This window comes from Rhineura floridana, chromosome 5, assembly GCF_030035675.1.
Source record: "Rhineura floridana isolate rRhiFlo1 chromosome 5, rRhiFlo1.hap2, whole genome shotgun sequence".
Lineage (NCBI taxonomy): Eukaryota > Metazoa > Chordata > Lepidosauria > Squamata > Rhineuridae > Rhineura > Rhineura floridana.
In genome coordinates, this window is record NC_084484.1 from 186195376 (window position 1) to 186221794 (window position 26419).

At 48.7% G+C, this 26419-nt stretch overlaps 1 protein-coding gene across 4 annotated transcripts in view; it reads left to right on the top strand.

The window, feature by feature from the left end:
* Positions 1 to 1720: 1720 nt before the first annotated feature.
* The window catches only part of CLPB (ClpB family mitochondrial disaggregase), a 116234-nt gene continuing 91535 nt past the window's right edge, over positions 1721 to 26419 (top strand). For 2 of the 4 annotated variants that reach the window (XM_061629162.1, XM_061629163.1), the window contains exons 1-2: positions 1721 to 2542; positions 5910 to 5961. In XM_061629162.1, the coding sequence (XP_061485146.1) occupies positions 1816 to 2542; positions 5910 to 5961 (779 nt within the window). In that variant the 5' untranslated portion in view covers positions 1721 to 1815. The remainder of the gene's footprint in view (positions 2543 to 5909; positions 5962 to 26419) is intronic. The other 2 variants (XM_061629160.1, XM_061629161.1) reach the window with 2 other exon arrangements.

Consider the following 26419-nt stretch of genomic DNA (forward strand, 5'->3'; position numbering starts at 1 on the left):
TAGAGGAAGGCAATGGTAAACCACCTCTGAACAACTCTTACCATGAAAACCCTGTGAATATATCCAAAAAAGATTCATAGGGTTGCCATAAGTTGACTTCAAGGTGCTCCTCAACCAGTCTGACTACAAGTTCTACTTCAAGTCTATGGACGATGATTTCGTGGACGAAACCGATGTTGGTGAGCGAATCCTTTGCAACAGCTGCTCAATGTTTGAGGACTAAAATTCTTGAAGTGGCAGTACTACATTTTGGGACAGATTATCTTTAGGCCTGTAAAGAACCTTAAAAAACAAAACAAAACAATGTTAATATTTTGTTATTTAAATTTTTGTGCACTATATTCTTTTTTGATGTGTATTTTGTATTTGTATTTATTTTTTTGTGAGCCACCTTGAGGGCCTTTTGAACAAAAGGTGGCATAGAAATAGAATAAATAAATAAATAAATAAATAATAAGTTGTAATTGACTTGAAGGCATACAACAACAGAGTGACTGCTCTATAATCTGCCCTGGAATTTTCCCAGGGATCGATGTCAGGCGGACTGGTCTGTAGTTCCCAGGCTCCTCCTTTTTGCCCCTTTTGAAGATTAGGACAACATTAGCTCTTCTCCAGTCATCCGGCACTTCACTAGCCCTCCACAATTTCACAAAGAATAGACAGCGGTTCTGAGAGTTCTTCAGCCAGGTCCTTCAATACTCTAGGCTGCAGTTCATCCTTGCATTTTGGATTGGGTTTAACAGCATATAGTTAAGCTATGGAATTTACTCTCAGAGGAGGAGGCTTGGATGGCTTTAAAAGAGGAACAGACAAATTCATGGAAGAGAAGGCTATCAGTGGCTACTAGCCATCATGGCTATGCTCTCTCCATTGTTGGAGGCGTATGCTTCTAAATACCAGTTGCTGGAACCTGCATAGAAGGGAGAGAGTTGCTGTTGGGCTCAGGTCCTGCTTGTGGGGTTGCCTTCCCATAACGGGCATCTGTCTGACCACTATTAGAACAGGATGCCAGACCAGATGGGCCACTGACTGGCTCCAGCTGCTGTAAGGCTCTTCTTATGTTGTTATATTCACCTCAAGTTGTCTCACTGGAAGTTGTTAGGAATGGCAACCTGGACAAAGAGTTAAAGGCTGCCAATCATGTGGGCCTCACTGATGAACAAGGAGAATCACAAGCTGAATATGAGCCAACAGTGTGATGTGGCTGCAAAAAAGGCAAATGCTATTTTAGGCTGCATTAACAGAAGTATAGTTTCCAAATCGTGTATCTATGATTCTAGGAGTGCTACTAATCCCCTGAAGGGAGGGACTCTTTCTTGGAGAAAAATCAGCTTTCCAATAGGAATGAAGATACAGACAGCAATTGACATTAAAACCAATTTAATACATATTGCATAATTCCCGCCCTTCTACACGTTTCTTCCTTTGGCGGGTCTCGAACTCGCAATTGCCCCTCCCTGCGAGCGCTCTTCCTCTTTAGTGGCTCTTAGGAGCCTCTCCTGTTGGAGGCAAACGCCCTCCACCACACCACGCATGCGTGACTACATTTCCCAACAAGCGCTTCCGCCTATACAGGTCTTTGTCTACGCATGCGCCCTACGATTCCACGGGAAGTGTAGTCCCTCCGCGCCGGACCTCGCTGAGGAGCCGGGGAGGTTCAATATCCCAAAGACTACAACTCCCATGAGCCCTTTAGCTCAGCGTCCTTGCGTGCGTGCGTCCTCCTCATAGCGGCGCCCTGGATTCCGCCATCTTGGTTTCCCGGGTGACTGGACCGGCTGGCTGGCAGTAGCCGGCCCAGGTGGGGACGCGGAGATGCTGGCCTGCCTCATGAGCAGGCCTCTGCCGCCGGGCCTCACGCGCCTGCTCGGGGCCAGGACGAGGCGCCCACTGGCGATACGCGGAGCCTCGGCGCGGGAGCTGGGCCGGAGAGAAGCCGCGGCCTCGTTGGCCGGCCGTGAAGACCTGCACTACCCAGAAGAGGCCGCTAGGGGTCGCCGGGAGCCAGGCCCGCCATTCCAGGCCGTGGAGGAGCCGGAGGAGCAGGAGAGGAGGCTGGTCAAGCTGCCACGCCGGCACGTCGCCTCCAGCGGGCGCTGCGAGGATGAGATATGGTCGCAGTGCAAGGCCATGGCCGGCAGGGGGCGCCGCGAGGATGAGATGTGGCCGCTGGGCAAGGCCGTGGCCAGCAGGGGCCTGGACTTGCAGGAGCTGGGCTTGGCCAGCAGGGGGAGCAAGCCTTCCGGCGAGGCTGGCATTGCCATGGGGGGCAAGAGGGTGCTGACCCTGGCCAGCACGGGCCCGGAAGGCGGCTGGCTGCCCAAGCTGCCCTGCTCAGAAGAGGAGCCACCCACAGAGGCCAAGGCCCGCACTCTCCCCAAAGAGACCAGCAGGCTGCGCCTTTGGCCCAACCCAGAGCATGCCGGCCGTCGCCACAGCCGGGAGAACCGCAGCCGACGGGTCAGGATCCCTTCCTTTGCTGCCACCGCCGTTGCGGCAGCTGGGCTGGCGTTTTGCTACAGCAAAGGCAATGTCTCTAAAGGTGACTGGAGAGAGACTTTGTTGGTCCTCAAGTAGCTAGTCCTGGGTGAGGGTTGGCGGGGTTGCCAGCTTTATGGTGGTTTTTTTTATCTCCATGCTAGGAAAAGATCCACCTGCCTTCATGTTTGCACGTTGGGCTGCTGCCAGAAGGATCAGAGCAAGGCTGGTGTGGGGGGGAAAAAGAAAAAAGTTGGCAACCCCTGCACTGAGGGGGCAACAAGTCAGTGCTCTAGAGCAGCCTTCGCCAGCCGGGTGTCCCCCAGCTGTTTTGGACTGCAGCTCCCATCAGCCCCAGACTATAAACTCCATCGTCATATGGCTGGAGGGCACCAAGTTGGCGAAGGCTACTCTGGTGGTATAAAATCTCTAGGACTGGGGTGTGTGTGCACAGGGTTGCCTCATCCCTGCTCACCCAATCCACCGCCATGTGCTAGATCAGGCCAAACATGTCTGTGTAGACTCACAGTCTACACCCTACATCCTGCCTGTCAGCCGATTGGTAGGTGGGTGTGGATGGCACCCGGTTGGGGAAGGGTGACCCACGGAATGTAGCCTCTTGACAGCCAGCCCTCCCTTCTGCCCAGCTTGTGCTTTCTGGCCAAGAGGCACTTCCAGCGCTTGGCTGCTGTGGTGGTATGAGATGCATCTTGGCTCCTTTCTCTGCTCCCTTGTTGGCATGATGTCCCTGCCCATTTATTGGGGGTGGGAGAAGATGGATCAACATTGCTTGGGCCTCCCTGCTCTGACAGGCAGAGAGAGGGTGGGGGCTGAATCCAGCCTGGTGGCTTAGCACTTGCTGTGCTGGGGCGTACACTGGGCCAGGGTGTAAGCACAGGCGTTGTGTGAATAGGGAGCTTGTTGCAATCCACCCTTGTTTTCTGAGGTCCCCCCCACCCCCGTTTTGTAAATAGCACCTGTTCCAAGGATGTGCAGCCTCAAGATTGCACGCGCGACCCTCTCATTGCTGTGAAGGCAAAGACTGAATGGAATTAGCATCATCTGTTAAGAATGGCGGCAATGTTTCATATTGTTCTGCCTTTGATGTGGGCCTTGGATGCCCACCGCATGGTGGCGTTTTTTATTCTGCCAACCCCCGTGGTGGCCTATGGAGTAAGATTCTGTCGTTCCTCTTGGAATCAAGGAATATATATTGGAAACCAAGAGGTCTTAATGCCAGTGTGTGTGAGTTTTTCATTGGCGTGAAGACCTTGATTTCCACTCAAATCTCCCAAACATGTTTGCAACTGGAACAGAAAAAACATTCACTGACTAAACTGCAGGATTGAATTTGATTTTTTATTTCTCTCGGGTGTTAATAATATATTCTTATGAATTACAGTAATCAGTGGTTACAATATTTAACTTTTGGGCAACAACTGAAGTTGCTTTTGGAAAAAGGGAATGGGAATGCCTGTCTTGGCAGTCATCTTGCAAAGAAAAAAAGGGCTGGGGGCCCTTCAGCTTCCTTAAAATGGGGGGGCGGTTAAGCCACTACGCTTAAGTCCTCCCTTTCGCTCTGGCAGACCCTCTTGCCTTCTGTTACCTGAAACATGTAGACAGAAACCTAATCAGTCAGTGAAACAAGGCCCGGGGTATCCAATCCTGCATTAAATCATGTGAATCCTCATTCGGTGCACTTTGAGGGTCATTCTGGGTGGTAGTGCCTCCTTTGGAGCCGGGAGGTGATGTGTTTGAACCAAGGGTTGCCCATGTTTCCTCCTTAAGCCGTGTCAGGCCACGGTTCCCCATCCCAGTGCCCTCACTGGCAGCGGCCTCCAGAGAGAGACCAGCTTTACCCTGCTGCCTGCAGTTCTTCCATGGCAACCTTCTCCAACTACAAATCCCATCGGCCCCGGCTCTGCTGGCTGGGAATGGTGGGAGTGGTAGTTCAAAGTATCTGGAGAACAGCAGGTTGAGGGCAGCTGTTTCTGTTCCAGGGCCTTTCTTCTGCAGGGCTCTGCTTTTGTCTGGAGCGCCTAGCCATGCAGTCCCCAAGTCCCGCCTGACCAGGAGCAGGTAGGCTGTTGCGTTGCGGCCTGTCACGCAGCAAAGTCCATCTTCAGGCCGGTGTGCATCTGCATCATGTGGAGGGAGTCTGGGGTGACACCTATTTTGTTTGCCAGCCACTTACGCTCCTCTTCTTTAGAGAGCTGTGAGCCTTTCAGACAATTCACTGGCCCAACTGGGCACATCTTGGGAGGGTTCTCAGCTAAGGACAGAGGCTCTTAATGAATGAATCTGACCTTTAACCAACAGAAATATAGGAAGTTGCCTTGTACCGAGTCAAGCTCTTGGTCCATCTAGCTCAGTGTTGTCTGCACTGACCGGCAGCATCTCTCCAGGGTTTCAGGCAGGGAGTTACTCCCAGCCCTACCTAGAGATGCCACTGGGGATTGAACCTGAGACCTTCTGCATGCAAAGCAGGTGCTCAGCCCAGAAGCTGGGCTCCTGCTGGGAGGAAGGGCGGGATATAAATAAAATAATAAATAAATAAGCTACAGCTTGCTCACTGCCTCAGTAAGGCCACCGTTAATGTTTTCTCTCCCCCCTCCAACCCCCTTTTAGATGATAGATTATTCCCTGTTAATGGTGTAACACCAGAAGCAAAATGCTTGCAGAAATAAAAAAGTTCCAAGGCCCATCAGTCTTGCGGGAGGCATAGAAGCTCTTGGGTTTCTGTGATAGACAACCCATCTCACCTCCCTTGCGCTCTTACTGGTAGCAGGAAGCTTCATGTGTGAATTCCTAAGTGGGCCTACACAGGGGGCTTACATGACTAATCCACTTGTTTCAGAAAAGGGGTGGCTATTTGGTCAAAGTGGAGAACGTTTCTGTAGTAGTTGTGAAATATTTAAAAAAGAGAACAACAAATGCTGTGAAAAATACGCAGCCATGATAAAAGTTTAGCCTTGAATTTATCTTAAGAGCAGACCTTTGAACCTTTGGGGGAATCTTTCCTTTCCCTGCTGCCTGAAATCGAATACCTCCCCCTAGAGAAAGCTTCAAAAGTTCCCCTCTGAAAGGCAAGCCAGTGGCTGGCCGGCTCCAGAGGAGGTAGCGCTGCGGCTGCCAGGCAGGCTTGGTGCTTGTGGGTTGGTTCCCATGGCTTGTGCCAGGCAGAGAGGAGGGTCAGGCACAGGGACAGAAGTTGGGGCTGACTGACGGGCACGGCCAGAGCGGACCGGGATGTGGGCTGGTGGGATCAGCAGGATCAGCTTCTGGAGGGAGGCAGTTACTGGGCTGCAGAAAGCCCTTGCAGGAAGCAGGCGCCCTTCCTTTTTGAAAAAAGGGGGTGGGGGCCCTTTTCTTTCCCCCGTTGTTTCCTCCTCGCCACCCGCTGCTCACAACCTCTTCTCTGTCTTTTCCAGAAGACTCTCTGCTGGAAGCTGCGCGGATCAACAATGCTTCCGAAGTGAACAGGTGAGCTACCCTTTAGAAGCGCCGTGAGCATCTTGAACCCAGCTGTGGTGGCATGAGAGATGCCTGTAAGATGTTTGCTGGCTGTGCACACCCATCTGGAGAGGCACAATGGGGGTGTGTGAGTTTGCGCACGCACGCACAGATACATTTTGCTCAGTGTCAGGGTCTGATCAATCATTGCACGTGATGGGATTTCTCCCAGGGCAGATTGGTTAGTTGCACTGTGGTGTTCTGATGCCTTTCCTGAAGCATGTGGCTTGGCTCACTTGGCAGAGTGCTGGTTCCAGGTTTCCGTGGGTCTGCTTTTGTCACCCCTCTTTCATTTAGCCCCTCCCCACTCACGTGCAATTCCTTCTGGCTCCCGCCTCCCCAAGAGAGCCCCCCGCCACCTCCTGCTTGGGGTACCTTTCTCCTGGCAGAGAGCAAGGTTGCAGCCCCACCAAGTACTTGGGCGTGGGTCAGTGAGCAGCAGCCCAACACCATCAGCGCTGCAGGCTACAGAGTTGGTCCAGGCAGAAGAGTGGCTTATGGAATGGCCCTGACTCGGGGACAGAGCACTTGCTTGGCATGCAGAAGGGTTAGGGTTCAGTCCACAGTGGCCTCTCTAGGCGGGGCCGGGCGGGGCGAGGCACCTGCCTGAAATCCCAGAGAGTTGCCAATCAGTGCAGACAACTGGAAGCAAGATGGTCCAGTGGTCTGGCTTGGAAACATACGAAGCTGCTGCCTTAGGCCACATTCACACTGTACGTTTATTCCACTATTATTCCACTTTAAATACTCATGGCTTCCCGCAAAGAATCCTGGGAAGTGTGATTTGTGAAGAGGGCTGAGAGTTGTTAGGAGGCTCCTATTTTCCTCAGAGAGCTGTGTGACATCCTTCCCTGGTTCTCCCTGTCAGGTTCCCACCTGCTTGTGGCTACTGCCTTTCACTAGGCACCACCAGGGACACCACCAGTCCGGACCGTCCTTTATATGGTTTCTCACTCTGCTCTAGCACAGATCTCACTAGATCCCACTGCTAGGCAGCACCACCAGTCACTTCCTGTAACCAGTACTCCCAGAGACTTTGCCTGAGTCTCTCTCTAGCTGGTTACTTTTGCGACTGCATGCTTATGCTGTTCCCAACCCCTTTGTATCTTTATATATAAAGCATACAACTGTGGGTTGCTCTGGATACTTGACTTGTTACTATTTCTCCCTTCAACGCTGCCACCATTAGATACTGTTTCTGTTCAGCCTTGGTAATTACCTTGCCCTCCCTTCTGGTATGTATATCCCCCAGCCAAGGATCAGGCCTTTGGTAAACCAAATAAGTATTTATTAAATATCAGAAATAACAAGATTAGTTTTAGAATGTTTCACAAGCGTATGGTTTCATATATGGTCACTCTTTATGTTTCTGTTCATATATATACTCTTTAAGTATCAGCCAAATACACTCCAAACTTCCCTCAGAACTCTGCCAACCAACCCTCACCAAACGACCTCACTCCAACCAACTCAACAACTTCTCCCCCTATCACTCACAAACCTCCATTTATACCTTCAGCCAGCCAGCCACTCAGCCAATCATCATCCAGCATACTTACCATATTTACAGATGCTTAACCTACAGGAACATCACATGCTACAACTCCCTGAGTGGTTTAACAGTCAGTCCCTCTTCCCAGGGGCCTCTGGGTCTGTGAGGAGATTAGAAGTCTCCTAACAACTCTCTGCGCCCTTCACAAGCTACACTTCCCAGGATTCTTTGGGGGAAGTCATGACTGTTTAAAGTGGAATAATAGTGGGATAAATGTACAGTGTGAATGCTGCCTTATACAAACTTTGCTAGTGGAGGCAGGAGCTACTGGATCGGGAGCGAGCTCAATGAGCTGGTGGCCAACACTGACCTCCTGGATGCTCAATAGTGCCCACTGCTCTTGGGAACATAAGGAAGCTTCCTTCTGCCACGTGCTCGGTATTGTCTGCCCTGACTGGCAGCAGCTCTCCAAGGGTTTCCGGCAGGGAGTCTCTCCCACCTGGACCTGGAGATGCCAGGTGTCGAACCTGTCACCTTCTGCACACAAAGCAGATGCTCTGTCGCTGAGCTGCAGTCCCTCCTTTGCACCAAAGCCATGACTTCCCGTGGGCCAGTTTATCAGAAGCACCAGCCACTTAGCCAGTGGAGAGTAGCAGCCTTTTGAACCTTGTTGAGCTGGCTCCCTGCCTTGCCTGGTGTGGTGTGTGTGTCTGTATGGAGAGATGCCTGCAGCAGCAACAAGACCAAGGGCTGGCACAGGCTCCGTAGGTTCCTCTGTGGCCCTGCAGCCCTGTGCGCGTATCAGAAGACGCTTGTGGGGCCAAACAGAATGGTGGCTCAGGCAGCAGGTTTGGGGTCCTGGTCAACTGTGGGTCCTCTGCTGGCCCATGGAACCCTTCAGGTGCCTGGTCATGCCAGTCACTGATGCCAGGCCTGATAACTGCCCTGTAGGCAACTTACTGTGGCATGCCTGTTCTCTGCTTTTGGTTGGTTTGTCTGGTGGGGACGGAAGAGCAGGTCCTTTGGCAGTGCAACAAGAAAGGGGTCTACGTTGGTTCAACCATAGTTTGGAGCGCTGGCAGTCCATCTGCTGTCCTCCATGACCATGGAGAGAAAGGAGCATTTGGGGCTCTTTCCTTTAGAGAAGAGGCGAGTAAGAAGTGATGTGAAAGAGATGTATAACATTATGCATGGCAGGGAGAAAGTGGACAGAGAAAAGTTTCTCTCCCTCTCAAACTCATGGACATTCATTGAAACTGAATATGGGAAGATTCAGGACAGACAAAAGAAACCACGACTTCACACAGTGCAGATTTAAACTAAGTCGCTCCCACAAGAGGCAGTGATGGCCACCAACTTGGATGGCTTAGAAAGAGGGTTAGACAGATTCATGGAGGGGAAGGGCTTCAATGGCTGCCAGCCACACCTGTCTCCATAGGCAGAAGCGGTATGCATCTGAGTACCAGTTGTTGGAAGCCGCAGGAGGAGAGAATGCTCTTTGCACGCAGGTCCTGTTTGCAGGCTCCCCATTGGGACATTAAGCGGGGATGCTGGGCTAGATGGGCCCCCTTTGGCCTGATCCAGCAGCCAGGCTCTTCCTATGCTCTTATGAAAGAGTGTTCAGACTGAGAGAGCTGCTGTTTCCCCCAGAGTAGTTGCCAACCACAGCCTCCAACAGACTCTTGTGTATTCACCACTGGGGACTTTGAACTCTTGGTTTTCTCTGAGTGTTTTGTGTATCGCCATGAAAACGTAGAGGGTTGTTAAGCAAGCCTTTCCGAATTCAGGACTATACGTTTTGTAAGACTTTGTTTTGAAATGAGCTCATGGGAAGCATCAGAATGGCATGGGGGTGTTTTCAACTTAACATGGCGGAATGTGAAAAACCATGCTGGTTAGAGTATATAGCGGTCCTGCATTTCCCACTGGTGATTCGTTTTTTAGAAGTTGGTTGCCAGTTCATTTCCAGGCCCAATGCAAAGTGCTCACTTTATTTTTAAAAGCCCTAAAGAATGTAGGCCCCAAATATCTGAAAGACCGACTCCTTCCCTACAGACCCTCTCGGATGTTAAGATCAGCGGAGGGGGCTCTCTTGGGGGCTTTGGCCTGGGAGAGGGCATGCTTTGTGGCAGCCCCTAAGTTGTGAAATTCCCTCCCCACAGAAGTGTGCCTGGCACCTTTGCGGTACAGTTACTCAGCAAATGCTGAAGATGTACCTCTTTGCCGTAGCCTTTGACACCTGAGGTGTATATTTTTAGGATCCCCTCTGTTTTTTATGTTTGTGATTTTAAATTGTTTTTAAGGGTGTATTTTAAATTGTTATAACCCATCCTGGGATCTCAGAGTGGAGGGCAGGTTTATTATCATCACCATCACCATCACCATCACTATCACTATCACTATATCATCACTAAAGTTTCAGCATCCAAGCCTGCCTGTGAGCCTAATTTCCTACCTCAGACTCCCGTTTCTCCTAAAAACCAAAATGTTTGGGGTCTTGCTGCCATTGTTCATGGTGAAGGAGAGGTCCTCTGTACATGAGGCATTCTCTTTATCACAGTTTGATTTTTCATGACACCCGAATCTGAACCTTGCCACCAAAATGTCTTGGGCCAGATCGGCTATGTGTGCCACCTCCCTAGTGTGCCGTGGGTTCAAGCACCAGCCACCACTCAAGCAGCGGCTGGAACCAGCAGGCTGGTGTTTGGGGGAGGGGGTGAAGGGTGGGATACCCCTCCGTCTTGCTGGGTCTGCTTTTCTTTTCTTTAAACCTGGCATCCCAGGGTCTACTGGTGTGTTGTAAATTTCCAAAGCAAAAGAGAATACTCAGGATCTCTTCGGTGATCCTGATCTGTTGCTCTCCCTGGCAAACGCTGGAAGTGCCCTGCTGGATCAGATCAAGGTCTTGGCTTCTTTGGAAGAACCCCGACAGCCGCATCTGGTTGCCCTGGCCTTTGAGGGGCATCACATCCACCCACGGTGGGAGCTGTTTCTTGGCCAGGATTATTTCCTAGGAAGCGGTCCGGAGTTCCAGCCGCAGAGAGGCAGTTGGAACATCTGAAGACTGGGCGGAGGAGAGAGGCTGCTGACGCTTTGGTCTCCCAGCGACTCTTGTCCCTTTGGGGAAGGGCGCAGTGGTGGAACATCTGCTTTTCGTGCAGAAGGCTCCTGGTTCAATCCCCAATGGCGTCTCCTGCTGGGCTGGGAGAGGATCCTGTTTAAGATCCTGGAGAGCCACTGTCAGCCAATCAGTCGTGTCTGTGGGGCAGTGGAATCTGCTCTGGGGTTTAGTCAGAACTTTCAAGGAGCTCTCCGAGGTGCTGAAGCTGATTCCACTGCCCGACGGACATGGAGCTGCCACAGCCAGTCAGTAGTTGTTATTTAGTTATTAAATTTATATCCCACCGTTCCTCCCGGCATGATCTGAATGGACCAGCAGCTTCCTCTGTTCCTCTGGAGCCAGAAGGGGCAAGGAGCATCAGCAGGAGCCTCTCATGGGGGAAACTCCGGCCCGTGCGGGGCTTAACCTCTGGCTGTTCCCACCGTCAGCTCCAGGCCAGGAGGTTCAGCCGCAGACTGGCACTTGGTGGGCATCAGAGGAGCTGGGGCAAGGGGGTGGGATTCGCTCTGCCCCAGCAACTATTGCAGAAGTGTCTGCTTTTATTTGTACTCTTAAAACATTGTCAGCTGCCTCACAGGCTTCAGTTAGCTGGCAGCGTATAAATACTTCAAAACAAATGAGCCAGCCGGCACTGAGGAATGGCCAACGTGGTCCCCTCCCAATGTTTGGGACTCCCATCAGCCAGCATGGCCAGTGGTCAGGGATGGTGAGACAACGCCTGGAGGGCACCAGGTTGGTTTGAGAGTCCACCAGAAATTGGCCCAGCGGCCGGGCAGTCCTTAGGGCTTGATACAGGCAGAGAGAGCCCCCCCTTGTTTGTGAGCAGATGTTGATGATACAACAGGAACAGCCCCACCCCTCCTGAGAGGGGACATTTTGGAGAATCATAGAATAGTAGAGTTGGAAGGGGCATATAAGGCCATCAAGTCCAACCCCCTGCGCAATGCAGGAATCAAGAAGGATATGTCACGGCCATGCTCAGACCGGCTTGTGTGTCTTTCCTCTGCCCAGCAACCCAGCTCCCTCTCTCCTCTCTTCTCTGGGCTCCCTGTGCCCCCCAGCCTGTTCTCAGCCTCCTGGCCTCAGCCTCCTCTCAGGAAATGGCCTCCTGGTCCATGTTGCTGCAGCTGAGGTCTGGCCTGCATCAAGGCTCCTCCTGATGGGCAGTGAACTGGCCCTTGGCAGTAATTGCAGGAAACAGCATCATTATCTTTGAGTCAGCCCAGGTCTCTTGGCCTCTCTCCCTCCTGCCTCCTTGCTTGGTTTCATGTTCCCAGCAGACCCTCTTAGAAAATGGCGATTGTTTGAACACTCACAGGGCATATCATTTGGGAAACGAGGAGAGGGTTGCAGCTAAATGGCAACACATCTGCATTGCGAGCAGAAGGTCCCGGGTTCAACCGCCAGCATCTCCAAGCAGGACTGAGAGAGACTCTTGACTAAAACCCCAGAGAGCTGCTGCCAGTCAGTGTAGACAGTACTGAGCTAGGTGGACCAAGGGTCTGACGGGATAAGGAAGCTGCCTCTGTTTGGGAAGAACTGTAGCTGAAGAAGGTGTTGGGTTCAATTTCAGGCTTTTCCATATAAAGTTGTTGTTGTTATTGTTATTACTGCATTTATATCCCGCTTTTCCTCCAAGGAGCTCAAAGTGGCGTACCTGGTTCTTCCCCTCCTAATTTAATCCCCACAACAACCTTGTGAGGTAGGTTTGGCTGAGAGGCAGTGACTGGCCCAAAGTCACCCAGTGGACTTCTTGGCTGAGTGGGGATTTGAACCCTGGTTTCCCAGGTCCTAGTCCAACACTCTAACCACTACACCACATTCCCTGCCTGAAACCCTGGAGAGCCGCTGCCAGTCAGTGTAGACGATACTGAGCTAGATGGACCATTGGTCTGACTCGGTTTTTGTCAGCTTCCTGTGTTCATTTTTTGTTTTAATGAGTCCTCTGAAAATGGTTATTTAATGTGAATGATCTGGGGCATGTGCATTTTCCTTCTCTCTGGTGCGTGGTTCCCTGATCCCATAAGCATTCTGTGCATTCATGCCTGAGGCTTTTTCAAGCCCTGTGCAGGGCTGGTGCCAGCTGGGACTCAGAAATGCCTCCCCAGGCCTGCTTGTGGACTGGCACAGGCTTAAAGACGCACGCAGGGAGTGGGCAGTTTGCCTCCTGCACTCTCGAGAGAGACGGGGTATCCGGCAGTCTCTTCGTGCACTTGGAAAATAGCGTGGCCTAGGGCGAGGCCAGCAGCACGAAACTGTTAATGTTCCAGTATCGTCTGTCAGTTTTATCTAAGGAATCCCAAATTGCTGTCCTGCAACCTTAGCGTTTGTTCTCGGTAAAATCATTCCACTTGCCTTGTTCATTGGCAGCGTCGGGGCTGTACAGATATGCCGATTTCTAGCCTTTTGCTCCTAGGATGAAAACTCTGGAGGCAAAAGGGCTGATATAGATGGGCCCTTCTTAGGAGACTGGCACCGTGGGCAGGGCCAGCAAGCCATTGCTCTCTTGAGATCATTGGGGGGGGGATCTCATTCTGTCAGTGTTGCAGACCTTTCTTGGGAGAGCACCTTCCAGAAAGAAGGTTTCCCTAAAGCATCAGCTGCTGGGACAGTAACATATTGGGCGGGGAAGCAGCGGTTTAAGTGGTTGCCGCTGCCGGCAACAGAAGCTTTTGTTGTGGCGAAAAGTTCAAGTTTCCAGCTTCCTCTTCCTCCCGACCCCATCCGGAGAGCTCAGCTTGCAGGCGCTGAGCACAAACTCAAACATGCCCTTTGGGCTCCCAGCTTTGAAGCAGCAGCGACCCAGAGTCGTTCACCCAGAACTCCAGGGATCAGAGGCCTGAATAGAAGCCCCATATGTTCAGAGGGGGTAGTGGCAGTGGTGCTGTTGGGGGCAAAGCACCTGCGCTGCAATAGGAGATGCCTGAAGACAAACAAGGCACTGGGTCAGCTGCCTCCTTGGCTCTGAATAGGTGTGTGGCGGTTCATGTTGCCCCCCCCAAAGACATAAAGTTATGCTTCAGATGCATCCCATCTCTCTCTCTTCCTCCCCCCCCCCCAACTTCCAGAGGCCCATGGCCAGAAGGCTCCCTCTGGGGAGTGCCAGGGGGCTGTCAATATAAACAAGGAGGTGTGTTGACTTGCATGGATTTAGCAGCCCACTAAAGCTCCTGTTAGGGTGATGAGTAAGGGGTTGGCTAGTCCTGTTGGAAGGCAGGAAGCCAATTTTCTCTTTCCCTCTGCCCCCCTGTAAATCAACTAGGCCAGGTCCTCCGGGAGGTATGGTGCGCTATTACTGCTGCCCTAGAAAAGACAATAATGCTGGGAAAAACAGAAGGGAGTAGAAAAAGAGGAAGGCCAAACGAGATGGATTGATTCCATAAAGGAAGCCACAGACCTGACCTTACAAGATCTGAACAGGGTGGTTCATGACAGATACTACTGGAAGTCACTAATGCATAGGGTCGCCATAAGTCGTAATCGACTTGAAGGCACATAACAACAACGGATGTTGTGTTTTAATATCATACGTGATTCACTAGAAAAGATAATAACGCTGGGAAAAACAGAAGGTAGTAGAAAAAAAGGAAGGCCAAACAAGAGATGGATTGATTCCATAAAGGAAGCCACAGACCTGAACTTACAAGATCTGAACAGGGTGGTTTATAACAGGTGCTATTGAAGGTCATTGATTCGTAGGGTCGCCATAAGTCGTAATCAACTTGAAGGCACAGAACAACAACAACTGCCGCCCGGAGCTCCTACTGGGAGGATGGGCGGGATATAAATCTAATAAATCAATAAATAATACTGCCTCCTCTGAATCGCTCCCTCGAATCGCTGGGAGCTTGCATACTTTACAGACCCCCTTGCTTTGCAGGGTAGAGAGGAGTTGTGCCATCCCAGTTTAACCCAGTCCGATGAGGCAGGCAGATCAGCCTCTTTCATGGACTGAATAGGAAGGTTCTAGGGTGGGGGTGTTTGCCCTTCTGTTGGATGGGGTTGTGTGGATTGGCCTGAGAGGGGCTGGCCTAATAATAAGACTTAGCACTTATAGAGTGCCATAGACTATCCAAATAGTTTTGCATGCACTATCCTGTCATAACGGTTGGAAAAGGCTTCTATGGTAATTCAGCAGGGGGAGGCTACGGGAGCCTGGCTTCCAGCCACTAAGGTAAATTCATGATGAAAGTGGGAGCAGAAATGCCACCACCAAGAAGGCCCTGCCTGGAGGCAGTGATGTTCCAGCATCAAGAGAAGAGACATGATGACAGTGAGGGGTGTGGGAGAAGCCGCTGGTTGACGCACCGCAAAGGAAGTACAAAGGCTTTCTCCTTCCTTCATCACTGGAGGAGGTCCTCTAGGGCACTGCTCTTCAACCTTGGGTCCCCAGATGCAGTCGGACTACAACTTCCATCCACCCCAGCCAGCTTAGCCTATGACCAAGGATGATGGGAGTTGTAGTCCCAACATTCTTTGAGGGCCCAAGATTGAAGAACCGTGCTCTAGGGAACCCTTGCAGATGTTTGAACTACAAATCCTGTCATCCCTGACCATTGGACCATGCTGGTAGGGGCTGATGGGAAATGAAGTCCAACGTCAACTAGAGAGCCACCGGTTGCTCACTCCTGTTCTCCAGGGTTCCTGAGCATCTGTGCAAATGGAATTCAAAGCTCTTTACTCTTGCTGTGAATTTGCAGTGCTCCCCATTACACCAAAGGCATGGTTGTGGGTTAGTAGATGCTGGCACAGTCATTAAATCAATTTCATCTATTTGTCTGGCTCCTCTCTATGCAAGGGTACCTGTGCCACTGTTTGGAAGCCATTTAACTGAGTTCCTCGGGCCTTATTTGTTTAAAATGCAGATAGACATCCTTAAAGATTGATCAGAGAATTTTATTTAATTAACAATAAAATACCCCTGCTGGTAAATACATTTGGTTGTCTAGGAGCTAAGCAGTGGTCGTCGCTTTATTGATTTGTTGTGATTAAATCAGGCTGGGAATATATTAATGATGATCACAAGTGCCCCGAACATAAAGTTCATCCGTTTCGCAAAGCTGCTAAGTTGCTCAGCACCAGTGTGCTGATTTTAAAAAATACCCCTAATTGAAACATCGATGCATGTTACGCTCCTTGACGGCGCTGCCATCATTCTGCATTCTGGATTTCTCAGCTCATCATTCTAGAGAGCCTTAAGCAACTTGTTCCCAAATGTGGGCTCCTGTTGACGGTCGTGATCAGTGAGGGTTTTGTGGCTGCATCTTGTGGTGGTGAGTGGCAAAAGTTGTTCTGGAACACCTCCTAAGACCCAGAAAAGACAAAGCCAATGTGGTGTCCTTCAGACGGTGTTGGTTTCCAACTTCCATCAGCCCAAGCCAGCATGGCTAATGGTCAGGAGTGATGGGAGTCGTACTCCAAGAGCACCTGCAGGGCATCACGATGGCTACCCCTGATGTGACACATAACTGTTCCTGGCTCAGTCTTTGCAAGCCTTTCTCTCCCAGGCTGGGCCTGTCTTCCAGCCCTTCCTCTCATTTTCCAGGAACAGTCGTTTGCCTAAGCAAACCCAGGCTGTGGCCTGAAGGCACATGAGGCCAGCTCCCTGCTGAAGCTAAGCAGGGTCAGGTCTGGCCAGTGCCTGGATGGGAGACCGCTGGGGAACCGTATGGAAGCCGCCTTGGGTTTCATGAAAAAAGAAAAGCAGGGTATAAACGTAATAAATAAAAGCAAGCAACAACTTGCTGGCAAGGGAAGGATGACAAGGAAGCGCTTTCTAGTCCCCTAGCAACAACAGTTTGTCCTCACAGGTCTGCCTTCCCCAACCTGGTCACCTCCAGGTGTTTTGGACTACAACTCCCAGCACCCCTAGCTAGCCAACACTGATGTATGATGCTGAGGCTGATGGGAGTTGTAGTCCCGAACCAGGAACCAGGTTGAAGAAGGCTGTCGTAGGTTAACCAAGTCCATCAAAACAAAACCATACATCTTCCTGCTTCCCATTTATCACTGTTTCCCCAAAGACAGGCAGTTTGGGGGAAGGGGGGGAACTGTCCCAGTAAATATATGGGCACCCATGAGTGTTTGTTCCTAACCTTGCTGTCTGTGTCTGGGTGTTGGTCCTCTTTGCTGAAGGGAAGCACTTAACACCTGAGCACTTCCTGGTTGCCAGGTTGCCTTGTGAGCGAGTGGGAGGCTGGAGTCAGGGGGGGGGAGCGGAGGCAAAGTGTGACTGTGTGTGGCTATGAAGTCTTGGCCACAACTAGCCTGAAAGGGGGGAGGGTTGCTCAGTGGAACACACACTTTGCATACCCAAACCCCCAGTTTCAGTCCCCATCACTGCAGGCAGCAATGGTGAGAAAGCCTCCCCACTCTGCTCTCTCTGCCTAAAACCCAGTTGAGATTAGGCAAGGCAGGGAGAGAGTCTGAGCTGGAAAACAGCAGTTTCCTGTGAAGTCCTTTCATTTACGAAAGTGCAGCCGGAATGTTTTCATAGGACCAAGCAGGCTCACCTGTGCTCCTCCAGACATTGCTGAACTACAACTCCCTTCCTCTTCATCTGTAAATCAAGCCAGAATTCCTGGCATCATTCAGGCCTGCTTCAGTAGCAACCCAGTGAAACAGAAAGGGAAGCAGAACCACAGGACAAGCCACAGACTCAAAATTGTAACTGGAAAGAATACGCTAGTTTATTGATGTGCAAAGCTTAATACTATTACAAGGGAATAGAATGATAGAAAGTAAGACAAAAATAACATTTGAAACGGCAATAAGTAAATTAGGAAATATCTTAAAGCAATATATATACATATGTATATATGTGTGAGTATGTATATATATGTGTGTGTGTGTGTGTCTGTGTGTGTAGATCGTTTTGAAAGCAACAAACAACTTCACTCAAGCTTGTTAATCACAATTACATGTATATATATGTGCGTGTGTGTATATATGTTTGTGTGTGTGTGTGTATCTATATATATAATATAAACTTAATTATAAATCAATTATAATCTTATAAATCTTAATTATAATCTTAAAAATATCTTAAAGCAATGTGATATATATAGATAGATTTATATATATAGATATTTGCATAAGCTTGATGGTGTTATAGGAATGAAGATATGAAATAAAAAACTTAAAACACGTATTTCAGCCAACTAATGATTAATAATAAAACAAACTAAGAATAAAAATGATTTATTTTAGCTATAGATTTCCTAGGATATTAGATTAAAGAAAGTGATCGTTGCATAGGCAGAAGATGCTTGGGGACTTTCAGGCCTTGAGGCCTTCGGTTTAGGCACAGCAAGGCAGAGAGCAGGGCAAGGAAGAAGGAAAAGTAATCCAAAAGGCAAATCCTCCCCCCTCCCCCAGAAAATCTATCACTTTTTATATTAATCAGTAAACTGGATCAGCAGATAGGAGTTATGCCTCCAGCATCATCAATGTTGCCACCCAACAAGATCAGCCTCAAAAGACCTTTCCGTCCCACCAGTTAAAACAGCTAGACTGGTGAGAACTAGGGAGAGGGCTTTTTCAATCATGGCACCCACTCTATGGGATTCCCTCCCAAATGACATCCGCCATGCCCCCTCCATAATGAGTTTCCGCCGGACCTTGAAAACCTGGCTATTCAGGCAGGCCTTTGGGGTGGGTTAGGTTTTAGTGTTATTGTTGGAATTTTAAGGCTCTAATGTGAACTATATGCTATTATGTTGTGCGTCGCCCAGAGTGGCTGGACAACCAGCCAGATAGGCGACTAATAAATTTAATAAATAAATAAAATAAATAAATAAATTTCACTGAGTGTGGATAGACCCCCTTAACAGGTATTCATACGTAGACCATGAATTACTATAATCCATTGGGGAGGGGGACAAAGAGAAGTAAGTGAGGCCCCTCCCTCAGTGATTTTCCATTCAAGCACCTTTTGCCCAGTTTTTTCCTGGGAAAATATGTTACGTGTTCACTTTTCTTGCGTCTTGACACAGCTGTGCACAGCGACTGCTTTTGGCTGGCAGCAGCGAGGACGGTTTCAGCAATCCAGCCAGCTTGCAAGAATGACACAGACGGGGCCTTCCGGTGTCTCCTATCTTGGGTTCATCATGGCTACTCTGTTCTGTGCATTTCCCATGACTGCTGTATGCAGACCAAGCAGGAACCAAATGAAGAGTCAGCCAGCAGGGCCAATGGTTAGGGCTGATGGGAGTTGTAGTATAGGAGCACCTGGAGGGACAACAGGTTAGCCACCTCTGTTATAGGCACAGTGAGCACTTGTCAGGACTCAGCTTGGCCTTGGAAAATGCCGCTTCTGGGAGTGCCTGGATCCTCAGGGCACAAGCTGGGCTCAGCCTCTTCCAGAGTGGGGTGTTTTTTTGCCTTTTTCGTGGGTTAGAGCTTTGACCCTTAAGGCCCAACACAACCTGATGGAGTCCTGCCTTCTCACATGACCTGTGGCTGGGGATGCCCTGCCCTGCCAGAGTGTGGCAAAGTGAGGCATCCTCAGCGATGGCGTCTGGGACTCTTGGTCAGGGGCTGCTTCTGCCCTTCACTCTCATCTTCAGACCTTTCCAATTTAAGGAGGCTTTTGGAGGAAGGCAAGACAACTGCTGGTGCTTTTGGCTTAATTAGTGTGGGATTCATAACTGCCTTTGTGGTGTTTTTGCTTTCTGATTTATTCATTACGTGGTTAGAAATGCAACGGGTAAGAGCATTAAATGTGTAATTAATATAGTGTAAAATATCACGAATCTATTATTGTACTGATCCCTTGAATTGTCAGCGTCCTACATTCACCCCGTTTCAGAGGCAGGTACTGTGGTCCAAGCAAAGCAAGAGGTCGAATCCGAAAGGCACTAGCTGTAAATCCAAAAGGCCAGAGAGGCAGTAGAGATCAGCATGTGGTGCAAACAGGTTGTCCAGTTTCTAGCAGGCAGCTGTCTGAGGCGAGGCAGTCTCCAAAACACCTACTTTGTCTACCAAATAGCTCAGATTAAGAAGCCAAACCAGAGGCAAGGGTTAAATAAGACCAACCTTGCCCTATTCCTGCCCCCCATCATCTGGTCCACTTGAGCTGATGAGCTGCAGTACCCCCCTCTCGCCAATATCCGAGTGGCACTGCGGAGCAGGAAGGGTCAAGCCAGCCTCTCCCTTTGCCTGAGAACTGCTCAGTGGCCCAGAAGGACAGTGTCTTCACCTGGCTACTGGCTTCCCTTGTTGGAGCCCCCTGGCTGCACCTTATGTCACGGATTCCTTGGTGACCATCTTTGAGTCAGTGTCCTGCTCAGCAACAGCTGAGGAGGAAAAGTGTCCTGTTTCACCACTACCAGGTGGGGGGGGGTGAGGGAAATGCACCCCCCAAAAAATCCTTAGAAGTAATACATCCTCAGCCTTCTGTAATGCCAAAACTTTGTCAGCTGTAAAAGGAAAAGTGAAGGATTTGATAATGTTTAATGAAGGGAAGGGAATAACTGGACAGTCGATACTGTCAAAGGGATAGATGAAATCCACGTTTTCAAGGGACGTTCTCAGTTTGACATACTGAAACATCCTGTTTATAGGAGTAAGGAAATTGTTTGCGTTCACATTTTTAATCCCTCTGTGATTTATTTGTGATGTAATTATTAAATTTCATTTTGCTGATAATCTGTTTTAATGGTAACTAATAAAATAGATGTTGTTTTTAAAAAGCAGAGAGCTTTTGCATCTGCATTTGTGTGTAAGCTTTGAAAGTGCTGTAAACATTAAAAATAATATTAAACCCAAGTGTTTCTTCTTGCAGTAAGTGTTTTTAAAGTTTTATAACCAAGGCTGGCCCAAGACATTTTGCTAGCTTAGGCGGAGCAGCAAACTCCCCCCTCACCCCCACCCCTGTTATGGTAAATAGCATCTAAGGCTATCCATGTTATTTTGGCTCTTCAGGGAGAAATGTAAAATACAGAATAAAATTAAACAACAATTTGGGACATTCACAATCAGCTGCTTGAGGTGGATGCCTCACTCTGCCTAATGGAGGGGCCAGACACATTCGTAGGCATGAAAGTCTTACGCAGCAAATAGAAATCTGAAAATTGGGTCACACACTGTTCAAGACATTCTGGTTACTTTCAGAATTGGAAAACCAAATATTTAATGTAAGAACATAGGAAGAGCCTGCTGGATCAGGCCAGTGGCCCATCTAGTCCGGCATCCTGTTCTCACAGCGGCCAACCAGATGCCCATTATGGGAACCTGCAAGCAGGACCTGAGCGCAAGAGCACTCTCCCCTCCTGCAGTTTCCAGCAACTGGCATTCAGAAGCATATTACCTCTGACTTTGCAGGATGAGCATAGCCATCGTGCCAGAAGCCATTGAGAGCCTTCATCTCCTCCATGAATGTGTCTAATCCTCCTTCAGATCCATCCAGGTTGGCGGCCATCACTGCCTCCTCTGGGAGAGAATTCCATAGTTTAACTCTGCACGGTGCGAATCATAGAACAGTAGAGTTGGCAGGGGCCTACAAGGCCATCTAGTCCAACCCCCTGCTCAATGCAGGAATCCAAATCAAAGCATTCCCGACAGATGACTGTCAGGATCTCCGTTCCATTTGGCCTCCTTCTTTTCTTCTAAAGAATAAATTTCTAGTCCTTAAGACTGCAAATAAAGGCTTGAAAATGGGTAAAGCAGAAATGGGCACAATAACCAGTGGTGGCTGGTGTCCATTGGGACTGTTGGGGGTGAATCATAGAATCATTGAGTTGGAAGGGTCCCATAAGGCCATCAAGTCCAACCCCCTGCGCAGTGCAGGAATCCAAATCAAAGCATTCCCGACAGATGACTGTCCAGCTGCCTCTTGAATGCCTCCAGTGTTGGAGAGCCCACTACCTCTCTAGGTAATTGGTTTTTGATTCACTTTCTTTTGTCTGTCCTGAATTTTCCAACGTCCGGTTTCATGGGATGTCCGCAAGTTCTAGTCTTATGAGAGAGAAACTTTTTTTATCCACTTTCTTCATGCCATGTGTAATTTCATACATCTCTGTCATATCTCCTCTTACTCACCTTTGCTTTAAACTAAACAGCCCCAAACGCTGCAACCTTTCCTAAAAGGGGAGTCGCTCCATCCCCTTGAACATTTTGGTTCCCCTTTCCTGAACCTTTTCCAGCTGTCAATACCCTTTTTGAAGTGAGGCGACCAGAACTGTACACAGTATTCCAAATGCGGCTGCACCATAGATTTGTATGATGGCAGTCTCCCTCTTGAGAGTCAGGACATGAAAATGGAAATGGACTGCCTTCAAGTCGATCCTGACTTATGGCTACCCTACGAATAGGGTTTTCATGGTAAGCGGTATTCAGAGGGGGTTTCCCATTGCCTCCCTCTGAGGCTAGTCCTTCCCAGCTGGCCAGGGCCTGCTCAGCTTGCCACAGCTGCACAAGCCAGCCCCTGCCTTGTCCGCAACTGCCAGCTGGGGGGCAACTGGGCTTCTTGGGACTAGGCAGCTTGCCCATGGCTGCACAGGTGGCAGGGAGTTATAAATCAATCAATCTGGAAAGTCTGCCTTTTGATTTAAGGAAAAAGAGCAAGCGAATAGCATTGCAGGGTTCAAGAGGAGAGGCCAGAGCAGTGCAGCCTGAATCAACTGTAAAGCACAACCCTGTACATGCCTATGGAACTCACTGGGACAGGTTTCTGAGGGGTAAATCTGCATAGAATTGCCCTGCTGATGTCCAGTGTGATGAAGACCAACGAAGCCAAAAGCAGGTTGGCTCTGGGGCAGGACCTTTTGAAAGCTTCCAGCTGGAGCCAGTAGGGTTGATTCATGCTGTTGGTGATGCTCCATAGAGTGAGGTACATCCAGCCACAAGGCCGTCTCTTGTTACTACTGTAAACACAGCCCCGTCTGCCCAGTTGACATCCAATCTGGGCTCCCAGCAGGCTGAGGCAACCCACTGCTGATTACCCTGTTGCTGCATGTTCCTTTCCTTTTGTGTGTAGGCAGAGAAATACGTGTTTGGTTTTGGTAATGTTCTGCACTGGGGAGTGGGGACACAGAGGTCTGCGGAAGGATAACCTCATTCTTGTAAATCAGCAGCATCCAGAGATCACCCAGAAGCCAAAATGGCACTAGAGCAGGGCTCTTTTCTGTGGAAGACCACATACCCTCAGTGGCAATCTCTTGGGGCTCCCATGCTGGCAGTGGGGCAGAGCCAGAGATGAAGATGGCTGGGGCCAAAGTCAACAGTCTTCTGGATTAACTAATTCAGAATAAGGTATCCCTGCTTCAGTTTTCATCATGGCTACCTTAGATGAAAATCCCCAATCCTTTGCAGGCCTTACTGAGAAGTAAGCCCCAGAGTGTTTCTTGGGGTTACTGTCAAATAAGTATAATTGCTTAGTGCACCAGACCAATACAGCTGCTGTTCTGGGAAGCATGTGAAAATAAATCCTTTCTGACTTTAGTTTGCTATACACTCACATGGAGATATACAGAGCTTGGAAAAGTTGCTTTTTTGAACCACAGCTGCCTTCAGCCCCAGCCAGCATGGCCACTGGAGTGGGCTGATCGGAGTTGTAGTTCAAAAATATAACTTTTCCAACCTCTGGAGGTATACGCACGCATACATGCCAGGCGCCTACCAATTTGTTGTCAAAGAGGCAGGGGTTAGACCTCTTTTCCCCAAGCTATACAGCTAGAAGAAACAGATCTTTTTTAAAGAAAAAAAAATCAATGTATGTTTATCAAATAAAATGCTGTCCCTTCCAATTGTTCTAAAACTATGTAGGAACAGGGGGAAGCGCTTTAAAAAGGCAGGAAAACAAACGAGGAGGCAGGAACTCTGATGGGATGAAGGAAGGGGGCAGATTCAGGAGGTGGCCGGGGTTGGGCAAGGGCGCAGGTTGCTCACCTGTGTCATAGACATTCCTCCCTGCGACCAGCAGATCTTTATGCTGCATTCTCCTTCATCCCCATCCTCAGTATTTGTCTAGAATTGTTTTAAAATTAATTGAAATGTGATCCTGGAAAACAGAATCTCTTACGACTTATAAGAAGAGTCCTGCTGCTGGATCAGGCAGAAGGGCCTTCTTGTCCAATGTCCTGTTCTTGTAGCGGCCAACCAGATAAGGACACAAGAAGGACATGAGAAGAGCCTGGCTGCTGGATCAGGCCAAAGGGGGCCCATCCAGTCCAGCATCCTGTTCTCACAGTGGCCAACCAGGTGCCCCTATGGGAAGCCCGCAAGCAGGAGCCAAGTGCAAGAACACTCCTCCTGCAGTTCCCAGCAACTGGTCTTCAGAGGGACATTGCCTCTGACGGTGGAACCTTCTCCTCCATGAATTTATCCATTAATGCCATCTGTTGGCAACCATCACCGTGTTCTGTGGCAGGGCGTTCCTCAGGTTGTGTGCCCCTGACTCCTCTCTCTCGCAGTGGCCCTGACTTGCTCTCTGCTGACAGTGCACAGCAACTGTCTGGATTGTAAGGCAAGCCTTTGATCCATCTCGGTCAGATCCCTCGATGCAGTTTTATTTATTCATTTATTTATTTATTATTTGATTTATTTCCCGCCCTTCCTCCCAGCAGGAGCCCAGGGCAGCAAACAGAAGCGCCAAAACCACTTTAAACATCACAAAAACAAATCTTAAAATACATTAAAACAAAACGTTTAAAACATTTTTTTTAAAGCTTTAAAAACATCTTTTAAAAAGCTTTAAAAACATTATTTTAAAAAAACATCTTAAAAAGCAATTCCAGTACAGACGCAGACCGGGATGAAGGCCTCAACTTAAAAGGCTTGTTGAAAGAGGAAAGTCTTCAAAAGGCGCCAAAAAGATAGCAGAGATGGTGCCTGCCTAATATTCAAAGGGAGGGAATTCCACAGGGTAGGTGCCACTACACTAAAGGTCCATTTCCAATGTTGTGCAGAACGGACCTCCTGAAAAGATGCAGTTCTCACATTCTTGGATTTGCTGTTCCGAAATGTAGTGATGGCCGTTCGTTTATTTGTTTATTAAATTAATATCCTGACCTTCCTCCCAAAGTAGCCCAGGGCAGCAATGGTAGGAACAGAGGAGGTGCCTTACACCGAGTCAGGCCATTGGTCCATCTCACTCAGTATTGTCTACACTGATTGGCAGTAGCTCTCCAGAGATTCAGGCAGGGAATCTTTTGCAACCCTATCTGGAGATGCCTGGGACTAGAGACGCAAAATTTCCAGAAATTTTGAAGCCATGGAAAAACACCTTTTTTTTCCAAGGGGGGGGGGTTTCCAGAAAAAAACTGAAATTTTCAGAAAAATTGAAAAAATGCAATATTAGCCCTTTTTACAGATTGAAAGTCACTTTGTTACTTCAGGAACAACAAATGTAATTATGTACAAGTTGGTTTGGCATAAAATTATCACATTTGGTATATTAAAAGTACATTTTATTCAAACAATTATTACAAATTGAAATTACTTTTTAAAACTTTTGCTTGTTTTTTGTAACTAATGGATCTACAAGATCCTGAACTGTAAGGAACACCTGCACTGTTAGGAACCTCTTTTTTTTTTTTTAACTTTATTTTTACCCCGCCCCTTTCCAATAGGACTCAGAGCGGCTTACAACTAAAAACAACATCATTAAAACATACAGAGTATATTATTAAAAAAGAATTAAACTATAAGGGAAAATTAAAAACTATAAGATAAAGTTAAAACAGTGAACAATTTAAAATAATAAAATCATATAATATGATCACCAAGCCTATAAGACATTAAACCTGGTCGTTCTCTGTCCCAAATGCCCGCTGAAATAAAACAGTCTTTACTTGTCGCCGAAAAGACGGCAAGGAGGGAGCTGATCACACCTCACTCGGGAGGGAGTTCCACAACATAGGGGCGACCACCAAAAAGGCCCTATCTCGTGTCTGCGTCAAATGTGCTTGCGAAGGTGTAGGGAACACAAGAAGGGCCTCACCTAAAGATCTCAAGTCCCGGGCAGGTTCATGTAGGGAGATACGGTCTGTCAAATAGCCTGGACCTGAGCCGTATAGGGCTTTGTAGGTCAAAACCAGCACTTTGACTTGTGACCGGAAACAAACTGGCAGCCAGTGGAGCTGTTGTAACAGGGGAGTTGTATGGTCCCTGTAAGCAGCCCCTGTTAATACTCTGGCTGCAGCTCTTTGTACCAATTTAAGTTTCCGAACAGTCTTCAAAGGCAGCCCCACGTAGAGCGCGTTACAGTAGTCTAAACGGGATGTGACCAAGGCATGCATCACCCTAGTCAAACACTCTTTTGTTTTGCTAGTTTATGAGGAGCAGGCAAAAAACAATTAAAAAAAACACAGAACAAACCATGAACATGAGTAACAAAGAAAATCATTTATGTCTCTGCTAGTCCTCCAGAGTGTCAAGCAAACATAAAGCATTCATTCCCATAAAAAGAACTAGGAGAACGGGGGGGGGGGGAACCAAGATTCAGTGAAACATTTTATTCATCATGCTAAAATAAAACATTCCATAATCCATTTTTACTTCACTTTTTTTCCATTTTTTCAATTTTTCAGAGAAAAAAACTAAAAAAGGCTTCGGGGGAAAAACTGTTTTTTTCCTGAATTTTTCTGTTTCCCCCCCAGGCCTTCACATCTCTACCTGTATGCATCTTTCTGTATGCAAAGCAGATGGTTGACCACTGAGTTACAGCCTTTCCCAAAGTATGCTTAGAGATTGGGCTTTAGACTGCTATGTTTTAGAGTTCTGCACAAACTTCTGGTCCTGTTTTGCCATCCGTTGGGGGAAGATTGGGCTAAACAGCAGTTCTTTGTTCCCGCTGTGGTTCTTTGGCATCAAAC